At 39.7% G+C, this 19,761-nt stretch overlaps 1 protein-coding gene across 3 annotated transcripts in view; it reads left to right on the plus strand.

The window, feature by feature from the left end:
- MYH11 (myosin heavy chain 11) overlaps positions 1-19,761 on the plus strand; it is a 56,348-nt gene that overhangs the window by 15,483 nt on the left and 21,104 nt on the right. For 2 of the 3 annotated variants that reach the window (XM_018067414.1, XM_018067412.1), the window contains exons 4-12: positions 3,074-3,101; positions 9,922-10,024; positions 11,754-11,774; positions 14,001-14,093; positions 14,997-15,060; positions 16,363-16,461; positions 17,470-17,613; positions 19,097-19,192; positions 19,578-19,696. In XM_018067414.1, the coding sequence (XP_017922903.1) occupies positions 3,074-3,101; positions 9,922-10,024; positions 11,754-11,774; positions 14,001-14,093; positions 14,997-15,060; positions 16,363-16,461; positions 17,470-17,613; positions 19,097-19,192; positions 19,578-19,696 (767 nt within the window). The remainder of the gene's footprint in view (positions 1-3,073; positions 3,102-9,921; positions 10,025-11,753; positions 11,775-14,000; positions 14,094-14,996; positions 15,061-16,362; positions 16,462-17,469; positions 17,614-19,096; positions 19,193-19,577; positions 19,697-19,761) is intronic. The other variant, XM_018067413.1, reaches the window with a different exon arrangement.

Raw genomic sequence — 19,761 nt, forward strand, 5'->3', positions numbered from 1 at the left:
AAACAACCTGGTAGTTATTTGGAGGTATGGGAGGGAAACACAGTTCCCAAGATCTTAGAAAAGGAGGCTGCTGTGAAAAGCCATCTGTTTACTGTGTCCTTAGCAGGACTGTACAGAAATGTCCCCTTTAGGCAGTGGAGTTATTAACAAATGTAAAGGAGCAGTAAGTGAGTGGTGGAACATGGGTTCAGTCTGGTTTTTTTCCTTTTATGGTAAAGCTGCCAACTTGCTGCTTCATTGTGATAAACCATCTGATTTTGTTGGTGATTAAGCAGAGCTAACTGGTCTATCAAGAATAGAGGGCAAGGATTCTTACAAGGATTCTATCTGGAGGTGTTTGGTGAAAAAGCTAAGCAGATTCCAGAAAGAAAAAAAAAGTCTGCTTCATGTTTAGGAAAGATGCTGAGGTTTATAATGTAAATGTAGATATCTATGCTATTAATAATTGAGAAGAAAATAAGAAAATGTCTGACACATCTAATATAGACATACAGAAGGTGGATATGATACTCTTCCAGGTGGTGTCAAATTTTCTTAAGAGGCATTAACCAAAAAGATTAAAATCTAGAAAGTGTTTTGTTACTTTTTAAGCCCCAGGAATTATGTCTAAGGAGTTTTATTTATGCAAGTCCTTCTCTTCTGGTAGATCTAACCACATAAAGTTGCAGATTCACAAAATAGGGCACAGACCTTTCTATATATAGAATAAAATATTCCAGAGCAGGAATAGGACTAATCAAATGGGAGAGCCTTTGAAAGTAAAAGAGACCAGTATCTGCAGCTCAAGTCATTAAAGAAGAGGATTAGTTTTCCTGATACATTTCATCCTAAGCATTGCAATTAGTTAGAACTGTTGAAGGAGATACAAGAACATCTGGAATTCTCTCTCCACGAGTGTGTACAGAACAGTTTGTCAGCAGGAGGTTTCTCCCATGATTAACCTGTCCCAGAGGGCATTTGGTGCAACTTCTGACCTTCCCAAACCTTCTGCTCTTACATGTCCCAAAGCTACCCCCCCACACACGCTCATGTAGCCCCCTGTGGTGGGCCAGTTTATGACACCTCCAGCAGGGGATTCACTTACTGGGAAGCAAAAGAAGGGCAGCAATGGGCAGCAAAGAGTAGTGAGAAAATACTTGGCTTAGAGGGGACCAACTTTTTCTAACATCCCCTGAGCTCAGAAATTCCTGGCAACTCTGTGTCAAGGAATCACTTTTATTTTCTTTATGATATTTATGACTTTGTGATGCAATAACAATATATGCCCATGGTTTCTATTTACACAACAGTGTATTTTTAGCGAAAATTCTACTGTGTTCTCACTTTTTTTAACTTAAAAGAAAGCCTAGTTCATATCCTGCAGCGAAAAACAAACATACAACAAACACAGCTCTTCTCCTCCCAAATGTTTATGTGGAAGAGTCCAGCTGTGCTGATTGCTGACAAATATCTCCAACAGAAGTGTAATGAGTAATTTTGTACCAATTTTACCGAATAAAGCAGCTAAGTGGCACCATTTGTTGTGTGCATGATCAATAAAGCAGTTAATGTTAGAGCTGTTGAGGAACTGGGAGTAAAACAGTTGTTTCATATCAATCCAAGCCAGAGCAGAATCCTCTACAGCTTTTCCAAGGCTGGCTGTGGGCCAGGCAGCACTTGCAGCTTGCAAGCTTAATAAGTTTATCTCATGGTATTTATGACATACAGGGTCAGCCACAGGGGAAGCAACCAGACAGGTAGTCCTGCAAGTCACCCCACACACTGAACAAAAGGAGGAAGGAGTTCATGTCTATAACCTCTGACCAGAGGCTCCACTGGGCTAACGCTGGCTCTGCATTTGATAGATAATGCCAAACCATACAGAAGTAACTGGCTTCAGCCTTAATTATCTGTCTCAAGCCTCAGATTTGTAGCTACACACACTTTTCAAAAACGTATTTGACCTGCCTGGGAGTTTATTTTCCTAAGTCAGAAGATCTTTCTACAGTCTGTAGAGGCAGAGTGTGACAGTCTCAGCCAAAGAAGGGCCAACTTCAGCACTGGGGCTGGTTGCTCAGAGCCTTGTTCAAGTCTACTTCCAAGCAGCCCCAAGGGTGGAGATACCACACCTCTCTGGGAAACTTGTCCTGATGTTTGACAAGTGAAAAAAATTATTCTACTTCAGAATGGATCACAGCAACCATGTTAGTCCTGCTTTTTGGTACAGAATTCAGTGTAAAAGTTCTGAAGGTAGACAGAAACTCCAGCTCCAAAAGGATAAGCAGAGAGAATTGCTCCAAGAGCAGGTTGTGGAGGTAGGATGTAATCCTAAACCTTCCTGCAGCATTACAGCCCACTGGACTCTGGTGTGCAGAAACCTTCTACATGCCTCACATAGTGGAAATGGAGACTTTGGTCCTCCTTTTCATAAGGACCCAAAATGTGTTTGATGGTCCTGTTCATAGTAAAAAGCATGAAGAATACTTATGTGCTTGTTGAAATGACCTTGTAAAATCTATGAAGTATCTTGTTTTATCTTATATTTTGGAGGATATCTCAAAGAAATTACTTGTCCTCCTGATAAAAATTGTCTCTCAGTCTGAAATGAAATAGAGAGTATATTATTCAGGTATTTGAACTTCTCTGCTTTCAAAATTCAAAGCTTTGCATGACAGGCTTAAAACATTTTAGTCGTTCATGCCTTATCTGTCCAGATTTTGTTTCAAGTCAGCTGCTAGCCATAATTCATAAGCATAGTAAAAGCTTGAGTTTCAGGTTTGAAATTTTGTTATAATCTTCTTATAGAGAGCCTGATGTTTTGCTGTCCTCATTACAGTTCATCTCTAATGGAATTTACAAAAATTTTTTTTGACCTCTTAACCTTTTGTTCATTTTTTGTGCAAAATATTTCCATTAGAGATGGTTATTTAAATGCAAGGGCAAATTAAATAAGATGTTAACCCAGTACTTTTGACTAATTGTGGTCAGCCACATTTTAGGTCTAGGCTGTTCGATGTAAATCCTTATAAACATAAGTGCTCCTGTCAGAAAAGCCATTTTCCCTAATTAATGGATTATTTCTCTTTATTTACAGATCGAGAAGACCAGTCTATCCTGTGCACGTAAGTAAACCAATCTATTTTAGTGTATCTCAGTGTTACAATGTCTTTCTTTATTCAAACTTGATTCAGATTCTGATGGAACAGAATGTTTTGTCATTCCTGCCTATTTCGAAAAATCACTCAAACTCTTGAACTGGACAGGGATCTCCTACTTGACCTTCAGTTTTGACCATTTCTCCATTCCTCTCTTGCTAGTTAGTTGGTTTTATTTGCTTGAATGCCATCAAGGATGTTTTTGACATAATTTTGTGTTTGTTAAGTTAGGCATTTTCCAGTCTTCCTGATCAAAAGTAGGATTTGATTCTAGGTAAATGCTAATTATTGTTTGCAGAAGATGGCATGTGTATTATTTATAGCAGGTTTATGCAATTATGCTGTAATCTGTCATGTATTGTAAATACAAACTGAACTGGTTTTAGGTTATCTGAGAAAATGTGGTTACTGAATGACTGAATATATATTTACACTACAGTTTTTAAAAAGCACTGCTACTGATCACCAGCCATACCATTATTTGTTGACTGGAAAAGGATTATCACCTAAGAAAAAGTAATAATTATTCACTGTGTCTGGTACCATAAGGGTAGCATAGCTCTAACCTCTGTTATAACAAGACTTCAGTATATGTAAGTATATCAATCAAAAATCTGTCCCAAAATGCATCAATACCAAAAAGAAATTTAAAATCACTGCAATGATGAAGTAAAAATTGACTATCACATTCTTCCCAGGATGAAACATGTCATGGTTATGAGGATGAATTTACAGTATGCATTTCCTCCTTCTATTTCTGTACTTTAGTTTATTTTTCCACTATTAAAACTTTGGAATATTAGTACTTCCAAGAAAGGGACTTTCTTTTGCAAATCTCTGCCTTCTTGTTCATGAAAATCCATTTCAGGATCCTCTTCTGGCAGCTAATGTGCATTAAAATACTTTTTTTTTTTCACTTGGCCAGCTTGATGGAAACACAAGGTGCTTCACACCAGTAATACATAAAATTGAGAGAATGAAATGTCTTTCCCATTTTAAAAACAGCCACAGTAAATGATTCACCAACATGTTTAGAATAGTTGCTGTATGCTGGATGAACATCATGACCTATAGCTTAAAACAGTCCTTACACGTCTTTTAAATCAAAAAGTTTAGTCAGGTTAAAACCCATGTACACAACTTTAACCACTGCTGATTTAACATTCTTGTTGGCCTTATTTGGCTGTACAGAAAGAAGAAAGTTCACTTGGCTTTCAGCTTGGCAGCTCTCAAGTTGAAGCAATTTGTATTATTATGTAGAATCGCCAAAATTTCTAAGAAATTATTTTTGCCTAAAATATGTAACAATAACTGAAGACTTCATGGCACTGATCTGCCAGGATCTTTTTATTTAAATAGCTACAGACTTGGCCTTCCCAAAGCCTGGTACCTGGGCTGTAATACCTGTAGCTGTAAGGATTCGTGTAAGTCACCTGAAATGATGCTGGGACATGGCAGGGGGGTAGATCTGAGAACTGATTCCATGTTTCTGACTATAAATACACCCATTCTCAGGACTTCACCCTCAGCTCATTGAACCTGCCCTCGTGTGGTTAAGTACTGTTTGTATTCTTCTTCAATCCCTACCCTTTGTGTGATTAAACACTGTATGTTTAAAATCTCCCTCTGTCTTTAACACTCATGGGTTCCAATGCTTCCTCAGAATTCCTTGTCTTCCCAGACTTTATTTCCTCTACATTTTATTAATAACTACACATATACTGCCTTTAGTCTAATGTCCTCTGTGCACACATCTTTTCTCTGTTAGCTCTTCCCCATGGGCAGCATCACTGAACATCCTCTCATGTCACTCTCTGCCAGTTGCTCTCACTTTACAGTCAGACTTAAAATCCCACATCTTATCATGCACATTTACAACATAAAAAACTTTATACCATGGCTGTGCTTACTAATATATATGTAGCTGCATTATCGTAACATAACATAACATATGTAATAAATACACAATATTGCACAAAGGGCATAAAATAAGAAATCTTATTCTTTTAGGTACCTGAAAATTAGGGCAGGTAAGACATCTCTGTCCTTGTGTTTTGGTCCCTGTAGTGTTCTGAGCAGCCTTCACAGCTCTGTTGGGATTTCCTGACATTTCTGCCTGTGCTTGGGCCTCCCCACTGTGGTCTCTCTTGTATGACATTTGAGTTGGCCATGAAATAGTCTGAATTCACTCCTGGTCTGTGTTGATCAGCATTAGATGTTGCTGAAGGAAAAATCCCAAGAAATCTGTCCAGGTGCTCAGAAACCTGAGCAACCTCAGCAACCAGAGCATCAGCAGTTAAGGGTGAATTGAACTGGGCAATGGCCAGTGAACAGACTTGTGACTTTTCAAGCTTCTTCCAATGTAAGTAGGGGCACGAGCCCTCAAAGGAGACTTTTGGCCTTTGTTGTTTGATTTCTAAAGACACAAGTGGATTCTCCTGGAGTTTTCAAAAGGTTTTTTACCAAAAATCCCACAAGTGCTTATTTGCATAGCTAACCACATGAGAGTTTTAACAATCTCCTCATAAACCTGTCTGATCTTGGGTTTATCATATTTTAGCCACTTCTTGAAAAGAGTGGGTGGTGTGTTTTCTAGAAAGCAAATGTGGCAAAGAGGACTGTGCACAAGTTTCAGTTAAAGAAAAAACTACCATAAAGGAATGAGGACAGAATCTGATCAAAATTCTGAATGTTTCGGGTATTGTGGAGTCGTGGAAACAAACGCTTGTTAAACGCTTGATTTTTACATACAATCAAATACCTTTTCATTACCTTTTAGTTCTTTAAAACATGCATTTAGTTTGAACAGTTTCTATAAAAACAGGGAAGTAGCAGGGTGCTACTTCCACTTCATTTGATATGGTAGCAGACAAAACAGTGGGTGAGGCAGGGACCATCCTGCCCTCTTCCCCTCCTTCCCCTCTGTCTCTTGGGGCGAACTCTCCAGAGCCTCACCCGCACACGGGGCTCCAGCCCACCTTCTGCCCCGACAGGCATCAAGAAGCCAAGTCGTCCAGAACATCTCCAAACTGCAAAGCCCTGTTAGCCCACAGACTCCTCCAGGAGAGAGCCAAACTCTCTCCTTTCCCAGCTCAGTAAATCCCACAGGCCGGGGCTGGCCGGCGCTCTCCCGGCCGCTCTCCCACACAGACAGCTCGGGGAGCTTCGGCCCCTCTGGGAGTTGTTTTGCAAGTAAACTTGTAGGATCAGTGCGCTGGCTGGCTCTCTAGCGGGGTACAGCTGGGCTAGGACAAAGATTTTCATTATCTCTGCACATCTCACACTGCAGGACGGAGCCTGCCAAGCCCTAATGGGATTTAGAGCCCCTCGCTGGCTGCTCTGTGCACAGAGGCTTCCCACAGTGCCAGCACAGCCGGATTAAGAGATGTGTGAACGGGCAATTTTTGTGGTTCATTGCTTACTGAAACAAATGCTGGAAAATAAATTCTGCTGTTACTTTCTAGATGTTTCAAAAAATGGAATTAAGCTAGGTCTCATATCATAATATTAACATAGAAAGCTTTCAGATTTTCAACAGCAACAAAATCTCCACTTTTTAAACCAATTTTTCCCAGTTATTCTCAAATGTACAAGAGTCCTAGTTACACCACAGGCTCAACCCACAACAGTGGGGCCAACCTGCTAGTCTCACCTTGTCCTAATTTGGAAACCTATTCTAGCTGAGATGATTTTCATTTAAGGTGAAGGCAATGGAGTCATGGAGGATTCAGTAGCTCACGTGGTACAAAAACTCTATTATAGCTGAACACTATATATATGAGCTTATGTGCTTTAAATCCCATACCAAGTTCCTAAAACAATGCCTGGCAAGAACCAAGGGAAGAATAAATTTAAATTATACCACATGACATGAGAGTGGTATTTTTAACAGATCAAGCCTGTTAGCACAGTGGACCCCTTTGCTCTGGGAAGGCCAAACAGTTTCTTAGAAGGAAAACATGTATGGGAAGTAGCTAAAGTTGGGCTGATCAGAACTGTGCTATAGGACTTGCGTTTGATGTGGTTTTTTGTGCTGGCCATCCGAGTTGGGTGCAAAGAAGAGCACTGGCAGTAAATGTGTGGCAGGCAACAAGAATGATTTGAGAGGTTTCAATTAAACCAGTGATCATCCTCCTCCCAAAAGATGATGATTAAGACAGTGGTAACAGCATTTATATGATGAACATTCACTTTGGAACATAATTTAGTCTGAGGAAAATAGGCACTCAGAAGAGAGGAGCAGATGCCTCCTGGGAGGAACCCCACTGTGTATGGTCCATGTCAAAACAACTGAAAGATGTTTGCAAGAAAAAGACTCATCTTTAAAAATTCATTCACTGAGCTTGACAGAGCCATGCAGATTTTAAAGCAAGTGGGATTTCTCAAACCACCTCACAAATGAAGTTGTTTCTGCCACCCCTGAAATGTTGGTGCTTGAAGGCAGATGCAGAGAAAATACCCAGCACAACCAACTCTATTGCAGCTCAATAGTACTAGGAAGACTTCCATTCTGTGAAGTGAACTAAGCAATTCACATGCTCTCCTCCTCCTAGGTCTCCCTTGGTAAGCTTCTTGATATTTACAGGCATTGAACCTGATGTAGCCACTCCTCCTCATTAGCTGGTTTTCAAACACATGGTGTTTTATCACTGAGATAAAATCTAGATGTTGTCATACAGCTGTGATGCATCCTTCAGAGTATAAGAGCTACTTATATGTTAAATGGATAATTGTTTATCAGACCTGTCTATTGTCATAGATGTTTAAAAATTATCTATGTTAAAATCAGATGTATTCATCAGCTGTAGATATTATTCTTTGTTACTCACTGACCTCAGAGATTTTTTTCCTATTGTAGCTGTTGAGATTCTGTCTGTTTTCCATTTCATGTTGAAGCATTTCCATTTCATGTTGAGGAACTCTTTATTGTCTACTTCAAAAGGAAATTAAAGCCCCAAAGTGTATCTGCAGAAAACAGGAAAGCCCTTAGCCTGTGCAGAAGCAAAGAGTTAAGGATGAAAGAACAGAACAAAATGTTAAGTAACTTAAGCATTACAGTATGATGGGATAATTACAAGTAAAATGATGCCATATATGGTAATACTCACAGGGATTCAGGGGAAAGCCAAATGATGGGCACTGCTGCCCTGGGAGAAAGGAAATGCAATTCATGGAGTGATGAACTACAAATAACCTTTAATAAAATGGAATAGTTCAAAGTTTGTTTGAAGAAAGTTGTTTTGGTTGTTTTTTTTCCAAAGAAACAAAGTTGTAAGGTAGATTTATTTGAAAACTTTGTATGCATATGTCTTCAAACTGGTGTGCTTGGTTTGGAATTGTTCCCAGGACACTTAATTTTTATCAATAAAACACAGAAATGTTTTAGCACTGAAGCTGAGGCAGAAATTAATCCAACCTCTAAACTGTGCAAATTAACTCAGGTCTTGTGAAAAAGAATCTATTAATCTCAATTATTTCTGGTTAAAACTCTAAAAGCCAGAAGAAACACTTCTTATCATGTTGTACTTCAGGCAGGAATTGTTTTTTGTTTCCTAAGGTTTATATCAATGTCATTTGTCTTGAAAGTTCTGCCCAGTACTTACCCATATTTTTATGTCCATTTATCACTGGTCCCTTGGTAGGGAAAATTAACTCCTGATTTCCTAATTAGGAAAAAAAGCAGAACTGCAATGGATCCAGCTAAACAGTTTCAGATTCAAAAGAGGTGACAAATAACCATGGGATTTTTTTAATGTATTGTTCCTTTGTTTTTTTTAAAATCCATTTTAGCTTAGCTCCAAAGAAAAAGAGGTCCAGCTTACATTTAGTTTGTTGCTCTGCTCACAGTACCAGCTTGATACAGTTGAAAGAACTGGTCCGTTACATCCACACCCAGTTTAATGCCCTCTCTGACTGCTGAGACAGGACAGTATAAAAACAGTTTTGTCCATATAATCATCAGAGCCAGAGGTATCTGAAAGACATAAGATGATGTAACACTTACAGAGGAGAAGTAGTCTGGAAATGTTCTATTGAGAAAAGACTGTGTAAATCTGCACTTTGAAAACCACTCTTTTGCTTTAAGAGAGGGCTTAAAAGTTGTAAATAAACTTCACCTTGGAAGTCTTCCAGGAGATAAGAAGTTACCATTGCCTTCCTGCTTCCCCAGGGACACTGCCCAGAGCAGAGCAGGGATGCCAGTTCAGGTGCTCAGACATGTCCCCACGAGATGTGCCTTACTACCCAGTAAGGGACACCTCAGGCAGCTCCAGCCCTGGTCCCAGTGAATGCCAGGAACATCTGGACACAGTGTTAGGATGAGGCAGAATCACTGACTTATTCTTCCCACTGATTCAAGATGTTAGTCTACTTTAATGCCAGAGTTTCAGAAGAGAAAACCATTGTATTACTGCTGATGTTTTTTCTTACTGCTGTACCACATCTGTTGTCTTTTTTGATCTTAAAATATAAGCAGACTCCCTGCCAGTTCCACTTCTCATAAACGTTCAGATGCTGCCAAAGGAAGATGAACTGTGGTTCAAAAATGCATCATGTTTTAGAATTCCCTTAAAATGGCCACTCCAATACTGCTGGGAGAGAGATATAGCTCTGATAATGCATTCTTTGCGTGCTGCAGTCAGGTGGATTTGGAGAGATGGTGTTCTGGGGTAAACCATAACTGAGCCGGGCATTTTCCAGTCCTATTTTTATACAGTAATTACATCGACATGGCAGAAGGAGTCCACTAGTTACCTACTTTCTTTTGTGTTATTTTCTTTCCCCTCAGAGGTGAATCTGGTGCTGGCAAGACAGAAAATACCAAAAAGGTCATTCAGTACCTGGCTGTTGTTGCTTCATCACATAAGGGCAAAAAGGACACCAGTGTCACTGTAAGTGAGCTCTTCATATCCAACTCTTCCTCAGGCCTCTTAGGGCTGTGCTCAGGTGACATTGTTAACAGCAAGTCACTGACTGTGGCTTGTCAAACAGTTGACATTATAAGAGTACACAGTTACATCACAGCTCTATGTTTATGGAAAAGAAAAATTTGTTTGACACCATCTTAGGCATCAAATTAGAATGTACCTCGGGAGAACAGAAATATTCATGGCTTTCCATATGCATAGCACCTATTTATATCCCAGTATGAAGGCCTTGAAGTCTGCCAGGGCTCAAGTCCTTATTTTACCCTTGACCTCTGGCAACTAAGAAGTTTGGGAAAGCCTGTAACTAAGACGTGGTCCAACTGCGTCACAAAAATTTATACCAGCATTTAAACTTCCAAAGTTTTGATTGGATTTGTGAGTTTTCTTACTAACCACCAGAGAGTCCCAGCATAAAACTTGTCTTTTGTTTTTACTCCTCTGTCAGAGGAGGCACAATTGAAAGGCACAATTTTTTATAAGTACTTTGTTCCTTCAAAATTCGTGATAGTCTTGCCTTAGAGACTAAAGTTCATTTTCTTACTTTGAACCATAATACAAGCTTAGACCTCTCCATTTCCTGGAGATTGTTAGGATGGTTGAGGCTCTCAACTGCCTTTGCTGTTCCCAGTATGACTCCAGGTCCTATGTAATTTCCAGCCTTTCAAATGTTACTCAGATTTCTGCAAAAAAAAAAGCAGCAATTCACTTTTATGACCAAACAAGCTTAATTCACAAAGACATTTCAATGTGTCCCAAATGCAAGACTGGGTCCAAAATAAAAAATTAGTAGGGCAGTGGAAAATGAAGTAAAACTCTCATGACCACACCTGTGCTGGGTCCCAGAGCTGCCCTTGCCCAGCCTGTGCACCGGCACACGGAGCTCTCTGGAGCACAGGCTGTGCAGCCCCAGCTCTTCCATCAGAAATAACTGGGCTTTCATGTGCAGTGGATTCTGCTTTGGGGCAGGGGAGGGAGTAGATGTCTTTTTGGGTAGTATTTTCTAGAAATCTGTAATTAAATTTAGTGTAAACACTTTAAGACTAAAGGCATTGTTTTTCTTTGTTTAATGTTTGTGCAAAAAAGTTATTTCTTCCTCCTGAGTCCCTGCTCAGTGGCTGGGGGAAATGAACTTGTGGTACCCAGGCCATCCCTAACAGGCATGTAACTGCAGTTGCTGCTGACTCCTCTGGGGAATTACATGAGTCCCAGGATTAAATTTACCCTGAGACAGACTTGAAGGCAAATATTCATCAGATAGGAGCTGAGAGAAAGTCTAATTTGTCCAATAACATGCTGGAAAAGAGTAATTCAGTGATTGGGACTAATGACACAGCAATCTCAGTCCTTAAAATAAAATGAATAGCAAAATGCCTCAGTTGCACCAGAGGAGAGTTAGGGATTTATCATGAAAATATTTGTCCTTGCCTGGTCCTGAAAGACTAATCTGGGGCTGGATCCAAATCCCATCCTTTTGCTTCAGGTTGGTTTTTTTTCTTCAGCTAAAATGCTCTCTATATGTTGATGGTATTTGTACTCTTGTTATGTCTGCAATAGATTGTTTGTATCCGTATTCCTGGTTTATTTGCATGGAAACTGTGTATTGGTTATTTTAATACAGAAAAAAAAACAATAACAATGTCTGTGTAACGGAAATTATACTGACACTTGTTTTATACCATGTTATTCAATACAGCAAGGTCCATCTTTTGCTTACGTGAGTAACTTAGACTGTTTGGTGTGTGTTTAAGGCACGGAGTGTAGATCTGCATGCTATTGTTGCACCCCAAAAATTTAAGAGATGTCATTGAAATATGTTGTATGATATGACAAAAAGCAACAATAGCACCAAATGCTCTCACAAATCAACCCTAACTGTGTCAGGCTCCATGGTAAAGAATGAGGTCTGACACAGGCAGGGTCATCTTTCAAATATCACTCTCTTCTTTATCTCTGTGTGTGTTCCAATTGCCATAGTTTGAACTAAATTTCCCACAATCCTGGAAGAGTCTTTCAGCCTGAAATTAAGTAACATGATTTCTGAATGAAATACCCAAAGGCTTTCTGTGCTTCAGGTTGAACTTTTTAGGACTGCTGTGAAATAATTCCTAAACCTCACGGTGTTTGGTTCGTTTGGCTGCATGCTTTCCACTGGTTATTGCTTTCAATTTTCATGTTGAGTCACACCCACAAGAGTTAGCATGTTCTTAGCTTGCTGCTATAACAGAGCAACTCCCACTGCAGCACCTGTCTGCAGGTGTGTTACAGCAGCTTCTGACTGGGAAGCTCCTCTCTTGTGTTGTGCCTTCCCAGCATCCCAGCATCCCGATGCTTTAGGAATACAGGCAGGTTTGCTGGCATATCCTTTGTGTTTCTGTGCCAGCCAAGTGGGATTTTTAAGGGTTTTTTTTCCCCCCCCATCCCGACTGCTGCCTCTCAGACTCCAGCTATGACAAAGGGCAATGTGTTGTGTGCCCTGAAGTTAATTTAGTCCTTCCTTCGACAATCTCTCTGCAAAAAAAATCATTCATGCTTGGCATAGGCACCTCTGTGGAGCTGGGTGGACTTGGAGCTGCACATGATGCTGCTCCTTGGGAGTCATGGTTTTAAACCCCAGGTTTATGACATGGTTCAGTTCTCACCAGAAGCAGGTGGTATCTGTCTCAGTTTGACAGAGAAGGCTCTATTTTAGCTGTGACCATCTGATTTCAGCAACACCCCCCTCTTATACTGGAGTTTTTTAAACCTACAGAGTGTAACTGGACAGAATTGTTCAGTGCAGAGAATCTTCAGGGACTTCTAGGGATTCACTACTTATTCTAGGATTCCTGTATTAGCTTGTTTGGAAATCTTCCCTCCCCCTACCTCCAACTCTTGGGTAGTAAGGTTTTTAATTATATTTTTGAGGTAGCTCTCATCATTGCCACAGAATTCAGGAGACATTCAGGAGCAACATTTAGAAAAAAGTTACCAGTTTTGCACACTAATTGGGAAGCACTTTCATTTTCCAAACTATTTCCTAGATTCAGTCAAAATATTGCCTTACTTTCTAATTAAAATGATTTTAAATATATCATATTATCTATTTTCTTTTTAGAGTGAGTTATTTGAAATAATGCATGTTACTACAGAGTAGTACTCAAAGAACAGGATGACAAGAAGCAAATGTGAAAGTAAATGGTGTCATAGGACAGAGCTGAATGAAAAGTTCAGAAAAGATGGATACATATACAAAGGGTTTTTTAAACTTCATTGATTTGCTTAGAAATAGATTAGATAAATAAACAGAATTAAATGCGTGCTTGTTTCATTGCATGATTTGTTACCTTAGAAAATACCAATCACAATTAACAATATAATATTAGGTTTGTGTGTTTGCATGAGAATTCATTATCCTGGTTTGAAATAAATCAATGCAATTCCATATTTAACCTAAGTAGCCTTGCATGACTCATTAATAGACTTGATGAAATCTGCTTTGTAGCTTTGTGCTGCATTACATTAAAATGATTCTCAGCAAGTTATTCTAATTACATTGTCATTTGCTAGCAAAGGATCTCAATAAACTAACTTGAAAAAGACATGCTAGAGGTTCCTTTAAGAATATCCCTTTTAAAAATTATATTAAACCAGAAAAAATAATTGACATTGAATGACCCCTTTTTTTAACAAAGGCCAGTCATGATGCTAAACAGATTAATAGAGTTTGATCTGTAACAGTCAAAAGGGCTGGAAAAGGGTCATGTTTACAGGGCAGCAGTCAGTTATACAAATATATAAACACAAAGATTAACAGAGAATGAAAACAAATCCACACGAAATGCAGTATTCAGCAAAAAAAAAATTAGAGACTTAGATTTCACATTTTACTCCAGTGTACATGTGTTGGTTTAAACTTAGTAATTATGAATTTTAGTGTTAACTGCTTCTGAATGAATTTTAGGGTGAGCTGGAAAAACAGCTTCTACAGGCAAACCCTATTCTTGAAGCTTTTGGAAATGCCAAAACTGTGAAGAATGACAACTCCTCCAGATTCGTAAGTAGGAGAAATCCAGTTGGTCCATGTGTGGGGGGGAGGTACGACACATTTTGAAACCCAGTGTATAGACAGTGGCCCCTATCAGTGCTTCTCATTAAAGAGGGTCTTAAAACTAATCCCTTAAAAACAGTGTGGAATTGCCCTCTGAAACAGGAATTTGGTGTGACAGAATATTAAAGAACAGGTTCAAATTTGACAATACCATTGTCCTCTCACTCTCTATGTGTGACCTTCCAGAGTCAATTCCTGCTCCAGCATATATCCACCTTCAGAATATTTGCAAACGAAATCTGTACTTTCTTTGTCTTTGCACCACTGTTGAGTGTATACCTCATAAGGTGTGACTCTGATGGTTAATATATTAAATGAAAAACAACTGGAGAAAAATAAAAAGTTATACAAATTTGAGTTAGAATGTTGCGAGCTGAGGGTTGTCCCTCTGACAACACCTCTTTCTGGGAATGCTGGCAGATGCCTGTTTTCCCAGCAGACCCTCGTCTCCTGCCTCTGCTCTCTCCCTGCAAGGTTCAGGGATCCATGCAGATCAATCTTAGCAGAGGGAGTTGCACAATTCCAATGCTATTCCCTCATTGATCTTGTGGAAATCAAAGTAGAAAATAGATGCTGTCATATCCCAGCTTCCAAAGCCAGTAGGGAGAACTCCTTTCCCTCTATGTGTCTGAATGAAATGTGGGGGGAATTTGTGCAGGGGGATTATCAGAGAAGTTCACCTCCTTGAAAGGAAGGCTTTTCCAGGGGTCATCCCAGCAGGAGGGAATCAAGCATGCTATTCTTAGGAGGAAGATGTACATATCTTATGAAGCAGATTTAATACCAGTATTGGAAAACCTGGCATAACCTGAAAGAACAGCCCAATCTAGATCTTCCTTTCGTTCACAGGGCAAATTCATCCGCATCAACTTCGATGTGACGGGCTACATTGTTGGAGCAAACATAGAGACTTGTATCCTTTTCTGTGAGCTGCCCTGGAGGCTTAACTAGGGTGAGCAGAGGGAAGTAAGATAAACAAGCTCCACTGCATGTCTAAGAAAGGCAAATATTGCAGAGCCTGGTATAAACAAAGATGGAGGGAAGTGGCTCCATTTGTGCTGGTATCAGCTCCTCAGTTTGTCTTGCTCTCACGTTTCCATTTTCAGGTCTGTTTTCCCAGCTATAGGAAAGTGGGCTATTGGCTGTAAACAGCTTCAAAAAGTGGAGGCACCATACCTAAGGCAATGGCATGGGACTTTAAAAGCAGAGTCCCAATAAAAGGAAAATGGGAAAAGACTGTTCTGTGGTTAAGGCTGCATGTGACCTTGGGAGCTGTGCAGCTGTTTTGTTCCACACCAGCACGATCCTGCGTGGGTCACTCCGGGTCCCTGAGGCCTACTGTTCCAGCTGCATAAAACGCTTTAAAACTCCCCGTATCTTATTGGTGCTGTGAGAGGTACCCTGAAAAAGCACTGAATGCTTGGTATTATCACTCCAGTTTACCCCAGAACTCGAGACTGAGAGTGTGTCCCTGATTTCAAGTCCAGCTTTGGCACTTCGTCCCATCCCTCACGGCACGTCGGGATGAAGTCCAGCTGCTCAGTAGGGTCTCACCCTCAGCCATGTGCACCCTGGCTTCTCTAAGGGAAGGCTCCTGAGCCTTGCAGATTGAATGACCAAGTCTCTGGCATCATGTGCCCTGCTGTTTAGGAATAGCAAAGGTCAGATATGTTGTACTGGAGTACAGGCATTCCAAGAAAAAGCATTGAGAATGATCTATTAAGGGAAAAGTATATATGATACCAAGTATGACAGCTTTCTAGTCCTCCTCTAGTTTCTGGAGGACTGAAGGGTCATTTTAACAAAAATAACATACCTTTTATACTTACAATGCTGGCCACAAGATCTTTTTTTCCTAGCAGCCCCCCCTTATGTTGAAATAATCTTATTGGTACTTTATTTTCAAAGTAGTGTGAATTATATTGTGACTATTATTTTTATATCTTTGATTTTAGAAGCATTTACGTCTGTTGTGCTTATTATCATGATTACCAGCATTTACCATGCAATAAGAGGTAGGAAATTGAGCTGCTTATTGTGGTAAGGATAATACCAACACCAGAGCTCCTGCCACAGAATCGGACACATGTTCTTGTTAGACAAGCTCGTGGCAAATATTTCAGCAATGCTATTGATGGTTCTGAGGCTGATGGTACATTCAAGGAAGGACTGAAATATGTCATTGATTTTTTTTTTTAACACACTTGACAAACAGATTTGCTTGAAAAATCCCGTGCTATTCGTCAGGCTAAAGATGAGCGAACATTTCACATCTTTTACTATTTGATTGCTGGAGCTTCTGAACAAATGAGAAGTAAGTCACCTACTAATGATTCTCTCACCTCACTGAACAGTCTGAGCAATGGCTCACCTAAGTATTTATCTTCATTTCTTTAATTGTATGTCACTCAATCCTTTCTATAAATAAACAGCCCTCTAGCTATAGAAAATAATTCTCTCAAGTGAATTATAAGAAAGCACCAATTGATGTCCCCCTGTTTGAGGCAGGTTGTTTGCAGTTTACAGGATATTTCAATTTACAGGAGATGTGCACTCATTCAGATCCTATCCTGAATAACATCAAGGAGACAAGTTGGGAAGAGTTATTCATTGTTTTACACAAAAGAAATTGGGGGTTCCAATAAGAATATCAGCTTGTGGTTTTAAGATAAATTAAGAGAATGTCTTTCCCACAGCCCAGCATTACTGTGCAACCCATAGAACGCTGAGAAGGTGAAAAGTGCAAGTGGATCCCAAAAAAGGATTAGACACAAAATGTAGTGGAATATCATGGTTCAAATATGATATATTTCCCTAACTCACCAAAGAATTTATAAAGCAATGGATAACTCTGTATTTTCCCTGGCTTTTATGTTCCTTACCTAAGAATCTGTTGTTGGCCATAGAATAGGGCTGAAGAGCCTTTCAGTTCAGCCCACTTCGGTTGTTACCTGGTTCCATTCTAATTATTACCTGCTATGACTCCCCACAGGCAGAGGCATAATTCTGAGTAGTTATATATGGCTCTAAATCAAAGAATTTTGGGAAGAATGGCTTAGCTTTGAGTCCACAGGTTACAAAATTACACCAAGATGCAGAGACATTGCCCAGTCTAATGAAAACTGGAAAAGTTAACACCATTAAGCTTGCTATATAGTTATTTTGAAAATATTTGTGCACTACAAAACCCTAAACTCCTCATATAAGCACAGTCTTCCTTTGGTGAAAATGTTGGGGCTTTTTCTGCTGTTCCTAAGGAGAATTCACGAACCAAGAGCATTAAGTAGATGCACTCAAATAAAGCTTTTTTTCCTCTTTTTAGATGATCTGTTGCTGGAAGGCTTCAACAATTATACCTTTCTATCTGGTGGCTATGTGCCTATTCCTTCTCAACAAGATGATGAGATGTTCCAGGAGACCTTGGAAGCCATGAAAATCATGGGCTTTACTGATGAGGAACAGACAGGTGAGAATTGTTAGCAACACTGTATTCAAGGTACACATCACAAAATATAGAGATTCAAATGCAGAGGTTCATTCTGTTCAGAATAATCACTTCGCAAAATACACATATGAAGATGCTACATTCACATAAAAAAATTAAGATTATTTAGATTTTATGTCTATGTTTCTGTCCATCTGAATGAAGAATTGCAAGGCTTTTTCCTATAAATTTCATAAATTCCAAAATACCTGCTTGTAGGAGGAACATGACATGTACTCCTGACCCATCTGAATTCCACAGCATTGATGCAGGCTCAGCATAGAAAAGTACTGTAACACATGGTGTTTTGAAAGGTAATTTGTGTCTATGAAAGGGAAGATTTCTCACTAGAAGAACTCCCTACATACCCGAAAAAGACTACTGAATTCAAGCCAGCTCTACCAACAGTAATGACCATTTAAAGCAATTTTTTTCAGAACTTTCCAACAACTAGCGTGAAAAAGTTGCAAAATAATCTGATTTATTTTTGAAAGAAATGGAACAGGCTCAAATAGCTCATATGTTTTCTCTGATCCAGAGAAAAGATAAATAAAAACACAGAGAATGAAACAACAGCTAAACTATCTCGAAAACAGTTTTTCAGAGACATCCACCTGCGTAACTTTTACCTCACACTGTTGCTGGGAGCGTGTGGGGCCTCAGCTGGTGCATGCCAGTGTTCAGTGCCCTTGGATCCAAACTGCCATGCCCCAGGTGACACCTGGTGGCAAAACCAGCGTCATCCCATCACTTGAGCTTTGGAGCAGCTGCGGCCGCTGGCGGAGCTCCCTCATGTCCCACAGCGGCACCAGGGACTGAGCAAAAACTGTGTCAATTTACCAAATAAGCAAATACAACTCCCTAGATTTATGCAATCTCCTCTGTAACACATCAGTAGGTTTTACTGCCTGAAGTTAGGTGACATCAAATTTGTGTATATTTTAGTACTCAAACACTAATCAATTACTTTTCTGTACTTGGACACTAACCCTTCAAAGATATGTATGCATCTGATTTCAGCTGCACAACTAAACATCCACATGTTCCTGCATCTTCAGAAGTGCCACACATTTTTGAAGCTGCTCATAATTCAGATATTTTTTTTATTTTAAAGACAGAGGTATTCTTGAGTGACTGAGCAGGGAAAATGCTACAAGCCACTATGAGTGGGAGATGAATTCCTCAGATGTGGGGGTCTGTCAGGGGAGCCAGCATAACTTAGCTTGGAGGTGCTGGTGTTCCCAGACTGGCCCATTTACTCCACTGCACAGATTGCTGAAATTGGTGCTCAGCCAGCTCTCAGACTCCTGCAGTTTATGGCACAGCCCTTTAAAGCAAGCCTAGCTCTTTCCAGAGAGGTACAGACTACCACAGGCAGCAGAATGAACCTCTGGTACTGCAGAGAACTGAGCTTTCCAAATGTGGCCATTCTGTTCTTCCCTTACATGATCTGGTTCTCTTACAGCAATACTGAGGGTTGTTTCATCTGTCCTGCAACTGGGTAACATTGTCTTCAAGAAGGAGAGAAACACTGATCAAGCTTCTATGCCAGACAATACTGGTATGATTTACCACTTTAAAATTGAGTTACCATTAAGAAATTAATAAAATAGCAACTTAAAAAGCACTCTTTATCAGTATTTTTTTATTTAATTGCTATTACCTATGTAGCTATGTAGACTTTTAAACGTGTACCATACTTAAAAACAGCTCAATTATCATTACCATTTCTAGTAATCTTGAATCCATAAATTGATGAAAAGTGAATTTGTTGCTTGGATCACAAATGATACTTTTATGGCAAGTGTCATCTCTTGTATGTACAACAGAGGAGCTTTTAAGGAAGATAAATAATTTCACATACTTGCTGAGCTACTCATATTCACACTTACTGACCTGCTAAGAGAAAATACCATCTGAAATAAAATCTCACTCTTTTATTCTAGCTGCACAAAAAGTGTGTCACCTGATGGGGATTAATGTGACAGATTTCACAAGATCTATTCTAACCCCAAGGATCAAAGTAGGACGAGATGTTGTCCAGAAAGCTCAGACCAAAGAGCAGGTATCTGTGCAGTCTGCTTAGCTCTCCTGAAACTATTCTCCTTTTTTCTTGCATCTTATCAGAAG

Source organism: Manacus vitellinus, unplaced genomic scaffold (genome assembly GCF_001715985.3).
Source record: "Manacus vitellinus isolate BGI_N305 unplaced genomic scaffold, ASM171598v3 scaffold_12_pilon, whole genome shotgun sequence".
NCBI lineage: Eukaryota > Metazoa > Chordata > Aves > Passeriformes > Pipridae > Manacus > Manacus vitellinus.